At 41.5% G+C, this 9,086-nt stretch overlaps 1 protein-coding gene across 5 annotated transcripts; it reads left to right on the top strand.

Annotated features, from left to right (window-relative positions):
• The first annotated feature begins 289 nt into the window (after nt 1-289).
• On the top strand, nt 290-4,645 carry LOC147626769 (uncharacterized). Of its 5 annotated transcripts, none has more exons than XM_086815318.1 (3): nt 290-505; nt 691-872; nt 2,449-4,645. In XM_086815318.1, the coding sequence occupies exons 1-3, from the start codon at nt 441-443 to the stop codon at nt 4,233-4,235; spliced, it is 2,034 nt and encodes a 677-aa protein (XP_086671444.1). In that variant the 5' UTR covers nt 290-440; the 3' UTR covers nt 4,236-4,645. The 5 variants fall into 5 exon arrangements, with proteins under 5 accessions (XP_086671444.1, XP_086671442.1, XP_086671443.1 ...); XM_086815316.1 differs by having other exon boundaries at nt 687-872; XM_086815317.1 differs by having other exon boundaries at nt 311-505; nt 680-872.
• Nucleotides 4,646-9,086: the final 4,441 nt, after the last annotated feature.

Raw genomic sequence — 9,086 nt, 5'->3', positions numbered from 1 at the left:
AGCATACTTTTGGGGTATCAGATATCTTGGGAACAGTCCTGCTTTTTGATGGAAGATGAGAGATGGGAATTTTTGTGTAAAATTTTGAATGAGGTTGAGAAGGAGTAGTAAATATGGATATTGCACCTTGAGGTTGTATTACAGCTTTTGAACAGTTTAAGTTAATATATATAATTATTATTGATCCCAAAAAAATTGATAAAAAAAACAATGATACATTTTCTTATTTTTTTAATTTGAAGAGCTTTACTTTGATAGAAATAGCAAGACTATACATGCACTAAACCCTACAGTATATTTGAACAAAAACCTTTCCTTCGTTTAGTTCAGAGTGCACCCATCGAAGCACCATGTAAGCTTCAGCTGGAAGGGTCGCAGCAAAAGCTTTTGGAAATGCTCGCCCAACAACAAGCTCTTCATCTCTGTACAAATCAATTGTTATGCCCACGCGTTTTCGCGTGTTAGGTTGGCGCTTCCCCACGCCGGGTGTGAGATTATTTTTACGGTATTCCGCGTTCCTTTTTCACGTTTTCTGTGTTGCATTTTGGTTAGGGTGTAAGGGTAGTTTTTACGTGTCTGTGTTAGCCACTTCAATCTCCCTCTGATCTGAACTTGCAGCTGGCCAGAATGTGAATGATGTGTTTTAGGGGTTTTCCGCATGTTTCTCACCTCGTCTCAGTGTGTAGGAAGATTTTGGTGGACACCCGAACTCGATAAAATGTATCAGGCCAGGAAGTTTTCTATGACAAGCTTCGTGCTCCGCAGAGGTGCCCGGTCGCGGGATCGAGGATTCTCTTCTGGATCTAGCACGGAAGGAGGGGGCAATGCAGAGAGGATAGCAGCAGCTTCTACTAAGCAGCGATTACGATACAGTGAGTCATTACACAAATATGCCTTGTTTTATTGTTGTCTAAATAGAATTCGAAATGTTCTTGCAGACACGGCTCTGTATGTTCTGTGTACTGAATTGGGGTCAAAAGTGAGACTGATAAATGCTTTTTACATAATTAGGCTGGATACAAAACAACCCTTGTGCATCCATGGGGGGGCATCCAAGCTGTCCGAATGGGCAATCATTCCCATCCAGTGTCATGGTCGGCGGCCTTTGGAATGCTCATCCAGGCCTTAAGTTTCCTACATGTTAATGAGAAGAGAGATCTAATTGATTCACCTGTTCTTATTCCACATTCCAAGGAAATTGTACTGGAAAAAGGAGCAGATTCTGAGGAGATCTGATGTACAGCAGATGCCAATGCAGTAGTCACCATTACCCCACGGCAGAATCTGATGTGGAGCACAAACACCAATGCAGCATTCACCATCATTGCACTGCAGGACCCCAGATCATGAAGTCAGGGGATGTACATGGGTTGTGCAGCTCCCCATTTTGCTGGGTAATGTACTCTCCATGTCCATTCCCTCTCGCTTCCCGCCCTGGAATGTTGTGTATACAGCATTAGTGACCTCCACAATTTAGTCTCCACACATGCTGTAACTGTGTTTTAAAACCAGCTTAACTCTTGATTTTTTTTTCTTAACTAATGTCATGACTCATGCAAGGGATGTTTGCACATTCAATGTTGATGATGGGTAGACGGAGAGAGGAAGCTCACCCGTTCGAGCTGAGCAAAGTAAGCACACTAAGCTTGGGTTGATGAAATGGCTACCTCCCACAGTTTGAACAAAAGCCAGAAAAGGGGTTCATAGGGAAGACACAAAACCTCTTCGTCAGCTACAGGAGGATTCCAAAGAGGCTTATTGCCCTTTCCTGCCAGGAGTCCAGCTCACTCTGATGTGCCAGTCAAGATAGCCCAGTCAAATTAGTCTTATTTGACTAGTCCATTTAAGGTAGTGCAGGCAGAGGAGTGGACAAAGGTGTTGCTAGCATGGTTATGGGAAACGGGGAAATGGAAACAGCAGGGGAAACACCACAGCAGCTAGGGAGGTACGAGTTGGGAGAAGAAAGGAGGAGATGAGAAGGAAAAGGGGGAGGGGGGGGAGGGTTGGGTTTGGAAGGAAGGTAGGGAAAGGAGAAGAAAGGAAGTGGGGTGGGGGGTTGTGGGGAATCCCAGTGGTTGTCTGGGAGAAGCCAGAACGGCGAAGTGGAAATGGCTGAAACAACTGAAATGTACCATTTTAGAAACGGGGAATTGCTTAAACAGCCAAAACGCATTTCAGGCCTTGAAATGGAGGTTTTAGCATGGAGACCCAGCGTTTTGGACATGTAAGGTCTACTGCCCTAGAAGCTGCCCCATATGTTGCTGCTTGTCTAACCAATGCGCAAGAGAGAAGGTTGTTGAAAGTGAGACTGAAAACATTTGTCTCTTTAGTCGTGCTAAAGATGCATATCTTCTGGCTAAGGGGGCTGCTGTCAAGGGTCAGAGAGAGAGAGAGAGAGAGCTTTTAGTTGGTTTTGCTTAAGATGCTCACTTTTCTCTCTTGCTGCAGGCACTTCAGGTGACCACTCCAAAGATAAAAGTAAAGACTTATCAGGTTCACCTGGGAAAGATGAAAGTGGGAACCATGAAGCCATATCTGAGGAAATTCTACATCAAAGCTTCCTGATTATCTCTTTCTGCAAGGAAGGCAAGGTAGAGCAAGCTCACAGGATCTTCAAAGAGATGAAGGCAAAAGATGAGCTAGCCACTGCAGATGCGCATTTTGACCTTGTAAGGGGACTCACTCGACTAGGGCATTTAGAAGATGCATATAAAATCTTTGTTCAAATGAAGGGTATGGGTGGATTCTATAAAAAGACTATGTATTCTTCGCTGGTGGTTGGCCTCAGTAGGGCAGGACACATAGAAGAGGCATGCAAATTTCTTCAAGAGGCAAAAGCTTATGGTGTGGGCTCTCCTATGGGGGTCTTCAAATCTCTAATACAAAGCCTTGTGAAATCGGGGCATGCAAAAGAGGCATATAGCCTTTATATGGAGCTCAAATTAAAGGGAAGAGTCCCGGATGCAAGCATTTTGGATGATTTAATTTTTGCCTGGTCCCAGAGTGGGGAAGTTGATATAGCTTACACACTCTTACAGGAGCTTATTTTGAAATCGGGTGCCCTAAGGCCCACTCTTTTTAATGCTGTAATGAAAGGTTATGCAATTGAAGGTAGATTGGATGATGCCATGAAACTACTTAAAGAAATGGAGAATAGAGATGTGCAGCCCAATGTGGTAACCTACAACACTCTCATTGACATGTTAGGCAAGTATGGTAGTCTTACAGAAGCTCTAAGACTATACGATGTTATGAAGAAGAAGAATGTTGATCCAAATGTTATTACATTTAGTACATTGATTAACCTTTTGGGCAGGGCTAATCTAATCGACGAGGCTTATGAGGTGTGGACAGATATGAGAGGTTTTGGTATCAGGCCAAATCTCATAACCTATAACACACTCTTTAAAGCACTCGGGAGGTCAGGACACATTGATGCAGCTAGCTATATTGTGGAACAGATGGCTGATGAAGGCGTTTTTCCGGATTCATACACATTCTCCATCCTCATACATAGTTTGGGGAAGGCAAAGAAGTTGGCTGCAGCCAAATCATTGTTTGAGAGAATCAAAGGCAAACCTGGTGTGGTGGATGTGGTCACTTATACGGCTATTGTCACTGCAATGGGCAGGTCGGGGGATGTGGATGATGCATTACATTACTTCAATGAAATGAAGGACAAGGGATATGATCCCAATGTGATTGCTTACAGTGCACTCATAGATTCCCTGGCCAAGGCAGGGAAGCTTGAGGAAGGTTATTTATACTTCCAAGAGATGGAGCGCTTGGGATGTCTACCCAATGCAATCACCTTCAACAGCTTGATTCATGCATTTGCAAAAGCCGGTATGGCGGACTACACAGAGAAGCTCATCAAGGACATGGAAGCAAGAGGGTGTGGTCCGGATCCATATACGTACAGCGGTTTGATTGATGGGCTTGGCAAGTCTGGGTCTGTGGAGGCAGCTTGGAAGATTTTCAGGGATTTGAAGGATGTTGGGAAGTGTGTGAATGTGGTGGTTTGCAATTCTATGCTTGCAGCCCTTGTAAGGGCAGATAGAATCAATGACGCTTTGGAGTGCTTTAATGAGATGCCTCAATTTGGATGTTCACCTGATGATTGGACGTATCGATCGATTTGTTTTGGTTTGAGGAATGCGGGACGCTTGGATGATGCTAGGAAGATGGAACAGTTGCAGCAATTAGCTGCCTCTCAGCGGGTGTCAGTTCGCTGAAAATGTCAGTCTTTCTCAAGCAAAGCTCTTGCTGTGAAGGCCTAGTATACCTTCTCATGAAGGTGATTTCAAGCCCTCACATCAGCTAATGTGTATTGGTGCGTGGGCTCTTACTTGAGTGGTTTTATCTCACGGCCCCACCTGCCCAAGAAGATGTGAGTCCCAACCCCGACACCTCGTAAAAAAAAAAGTAATTGTCTGCATTGGTGCTTGTCATTTTGCTTGAAAGAGAGTTGTCATAAATTTGCATGTACTGTCTGTATGCAAATGTGTGTCCCTCCAAGCTTGATCTTTCCAATATTAAGGGAAAGAAGAGTCATGTGATGACCACATTACTTTTACTTGGCAGCATGGGGTGTGCCAACACTTGCTTATAATGCTCTAAGCTAATTCAAGAGGGAAAGTTCAAATGTGTGCGTGCTTGCATGCATCTTTACACATCTACTTTGATGATTTTAGAGTAACTTTGGAAGTATCATGTATGCATACATCTAAGGTAGTGTAATAAGCAATGCTAAGATCTAGTGAAGTATGACGATGGCTGCTTCACAGAAAGTGGTCCAAAACCTTGAAATGAGTTTGGTATCTCTATCACTTACAATTCTTTGTCGGGGAAACCTATATGATCTCAATATTTCTTTCAAAAATACTCTAGTAATATCTAAGGTAGTATAAGTCTTCATAATGGGAATTAGATGAACAACATTGGTTAATTTGTCTACCGTTACTAAGATGGAATCATTCATATCTTGAGTTGACTGGTGGTAACCCGGTGAGACGAATTCCATGTTTATACATTTCCATTTCCTCTAAGGTACATCTAATATATGCCATTTACTAGGCATCTTAAATCTCTCAGCTTTGACTCTTTGACAAACTAAGCATTGGCACACACGGTACAATACATCCCTTTTGAGTCTAGGCCAAACGAAACACTTTTTGATTGACATGCAAGTTATTATGGAAGTTGGATGTCTTGTAATCAAACTGTTATGTGCTTTTGTTAAAATCTTCCTCTTTAGCACATCCACATTTGATATGGTTGATTGTTACAAACATCCGTCTTTCATCTTATATCCTTCATGAATCCTTTCTCCTTAATTCTAGTGGAGTCTTAGTCTACTACTCAAGTAAGGTTACGATGGGTGAAAAAAAGTTGTTTTGACCAATCCTTTGTGCTACTTTACTTGTCAGGGGATTAGTGATCACAATGATTGCAAACAGGGAGGTTGTCTTGTTGAGCACATTTACAATGACATTTTCCTTTCATGGTCTATATTTGATTTCGAAGTTAAATTCTTGCAAAGTTTAAGCTCTTATGATTAGTTGTAAGATTGAATCTTTGCCCAAAAGATAGGGTCTCCAAAGCTTCAATGCATGAAATATTGCAAGTTACTCTAGGTCATGGAGAGCTTAATTCCTCTCATATGGCCTGAGTTTTCTAGATTCATTGAAAACTCTACACGTTACCATCCTGCATGAGAATACCAACTATAGCGAATCCACTTGCATCAGTGTGACTACTTCAAATGGCTTGCTGAAACCAGTTGGTTACAATATTAGGCTCATTATATTAGCTTGTCAAAGGTACTTTGACACATTGGGGTCCATTGAAATGGGATGATGTTCTTTAGCAAAGTGGTTAGTGGAGAATCTATTTGAGCATATTGGGTTATAAAGATACAGTATTGTTATGTTAACCATAGAAATCTCTTGACTTCTTTGAGCATCTTAGGCTCTCGCCAATCTATTATTACTTAAACTTTGATAAGATAAGCAAATATTCCATTGTTAACTCTCATGGACATCTCTCAAGCGTCGACGTCACTCATTGGCAACCATTACTTTATTTGGCCATTGGTATTAGAAATGCTAATATTGTATATTTTATGTATGAGATCGTCGCTTGTCTATGAAAGGTATGCCACGGGATTAATTATTGAGATTGCATGCTTAGATTTGTGTTTGCACAAGTCTAGGCGGTCTTGGATAGGTAGCGATCTATATTTTAAGTATGGCCGGCTTAGGTGTGAATGCTTAGGACTAAGATAAGGGCCAATTTGTAATTCTCACCATTCATTCTCTTATGCAGCTAATACAGTGCTCTTCTTCTCCATTCTCTTGCTTCTTTGCAAGCCTAATCTCTTACCTAAACTAATTAGAGCTATTACATGCTCATTGTGTATGTGAGAAAGATTGAGTGAGAGGAGGATCGAGCCTTCATTGGAGTGTGACGGCGGCGGTGGAGTGGAGCTCTCAGGTGCTCTTGCAGCGATGACAGTCATCGAGAATCCCATCAACCATCGTTCAACAAGGTGAGTGACATACTCTTGTTTGCATTTTGTGCGTTAGGCCATGGTAAATTGGCTTCTTGGTTGAGCTGTTTGTACTCCCAAGTGCGATTGGGCAAAGCCCTACGACATTTGGTCGTTCCTTGCACCTTTCCCGTGGTGTAAGGGCCCCCTTGAAGTGACGTTGCTATATCGGGGAATAGTCCTATCGCATAGTCACTATGTATTTTGAATACATGTGTATACGATTAATTTCTGTTATGTTTCTATTTTTTTTTCAAGAATGGTAAAAATGGAAGAAAGAAAATTTGGGAAAGGTGTTTGTTTTTTTGGTTTGTTGTGTTTCTCATCATTACAAATTTGTGTTTAATTTGTGGTGTTTTTATAATTTTTGGTTTCTATGTATTTTTACATTTTTGAAATAAGAAGACAGTTAAATGAGCATATAGTGGAAAGAATGTGGTTAAATAGACCTTAGAATTGGATTCGTAGTATAGTTTTTATCCTAATTTCAACTCCTCACATGACAAAATTGGGATAAAAATTGAAATTAGAGGAGGATTTATAACACATAATTTTTTGTTTTTTTATGTGTTCTTATGTTAGTACAATTATGTAGGTTAATTAGTCTTAATCTTCTTTTTAATTTGGAGCATCTTGATTGGTTGGCCGCATTTAATGCGTACAGCCTTTTAGGCTACTAGTCACAAAAATTTGAATCTTGATATTAACCAAATTTGGATAATTCGGGATGTGCTTACCACATTCAATGTGCACAGGCTTTTAGGCAGGCCTACAAGTTAAAGATTCCAAAAATACTCCTTTCGGTAAAATCGAAAATAGAAACCAACCCATACTCGGCTCTGTGCCTTCGGTTGGAATCCAATAATTTAGCGTAGTGTAGGGACCCATGATTGCTACAAGTGACTCCTCGTTGGAGTACAGTGCAATGGAGGGATATCAGGACTTAAGGAGAAAACTTTCCACTCGAGATGAGTTTGCTAGATCTATCCCTAGCTTGTTCAACCGCATGCTAGTTACCTCAAGGGTTCAGCTTCGGTTTTGCTGCCTCCGAGTCTATTCATGACACAATCCGGCCAATGAATGTAGAAGTTGAGGTGAACTCTCGGGCAATCCCTGATGAGACCTCATTACTAGAAGGGAGCATCCATGTGGATATTCCTAGCCAGATAGACCTCACTCCAATAGCTGCTCTACAGTTGTTGATCCCCCACATATGCAAAAACTTTGGGATGGAAGAACCCGAGAAGAAATACAACAATAATCATTACAAGTATCACCACATAGGATGAAGTCACATCTAATGCCATCTAGCTATAAGGAGATCTATAATGGCTTAATCATTTACAGGTATCACCACATTGGATGAAATCATAGCTAATGCCATCCAGCTAGAGAATAATCTAATGATTAAGGGAGCTAGAGCATCGAACATGAAATCGGTTGCTTCAACAGTGATAATGGCTAAACCCTTGGCTAAAGGTAGCACTTTGGAAGAAATGAATTTCATGGACTTCATGAAAGTGCTGAAGAGATGAGGGCCAAAAAAGCTATGGAGAACGTACATATGTATCCAAGGAGAGAGCTGCATTGGTGTTTTATATGCCTACCAGCTCATATAATAAGTGAGTGTCTAATCTTGAGAGCACGATACCAAGGAAACTGTAGTTTCTACGGTCGTTATGGTCATGACATCTCATAGTGTTGAACGCGCTTGCAAGCCATTGCTAGCTTTACTAGCGCCACCACAACAACAACAAGCTATCATGTCGGCCACAAAAGCTCAACACACTGCCAACACACCCCACACAACAACCAATCTCAAAGGGCATTTACAATGCTACAAATGTACCTCTTCCAGCACCCATACTAGGTATAAGGTTTCCCCCTCCAAAATAGGGGAAACACTTAAGATAGTCTACTAAGTCTTAGCTTGGAGAGTGGTCTTCTAAAAGTCAAATTACCCATAGGGTAATTGATCATAATTTGGGTAATTGCTAATCTTGATTCCTAGAGACAACGTTCTTTTCCTCATCCATGCAAGGCACAGCCGTGCTGGCCTAGTCTCCTAGAATAGAGTTGCTCGAGAACCTATTTATCTAGTGTAGGGCTTTCACTTAATGTGTTAGAAAGCTACCCGACTAATCGGGTCCACCCGTCCGTAGGATGGTGCCGTTGGGACATTCCATCCTCCCACTTTCCACCCTACTCACGTGTCAATTTGTTTTCTAATTAATCCTACCACACTGTTTGACATAAATAAACATGTTCTTTATTTAATTAAGGTCCTTTCGCAAGGTTCGTTAAAACAGTCTCTTTCCACAGTATAATAATGCCAAAGATAAGATTTATAAAAAAAAAAGTTTATACAAGAATCAATTCTATACAAGCCAAACCGGCTCTCTTATTCGTTTCCTTTATACTGTCGATGATCTAGAATTCAGCCTTCTAGCCTCTACATGTTGGGCAAAACCCTACGGGACCATATATCTCATTGTTGGTGGCGAGGACTCAAACCGGCCTGTCATCCCCTCAGGCT

Source organism: Cibotium barometz, chromosome 21, assembly GCF_041138505.1.
Source record: "Cibotium barometz isolate CiBa-2024 chromosome 21, ASM4113850v1, whole genome shotgun sequence".
NCBI classification, from domain to species: domain Eukaryota; kingdom Viridiplantae; phylum Streptophyta; class Polypodiopsida; order Cyatheales; family Cibotiaceae; genus Cibotium; species Cibotium barometz.
This window is presented reverse-complemented; position numbering and strand designations above follow the sequence as displayed.

What these genes read in the sequence shown, in the direction of transcription:
- LOC147626769 (XM_086815318.1), top strand. Translation starts at nt 441, where the DNA reads ATGCCCACGCGTTTTCGCGTGTTAGGTTGGCGCTTCCCCACGCCGGGT. An exon ending in GGTGTGAGATTATTTTTACG is followed by an intron (nt 506 to 690) that starts GTATTCCGCGTT and finishes GTGTGTAGGAAG; the next exon opens with ATTTTGGTGGACACCCGAAC. An exon ending in TAAGCAGCGATTACGATACA is followed by an intron (nt 873 to 2,448) that starts GTGAGTCATTAC and finishes CTCTTGCTGCAG; the next exon opens with GCACTTCAGGTGACCACTCC.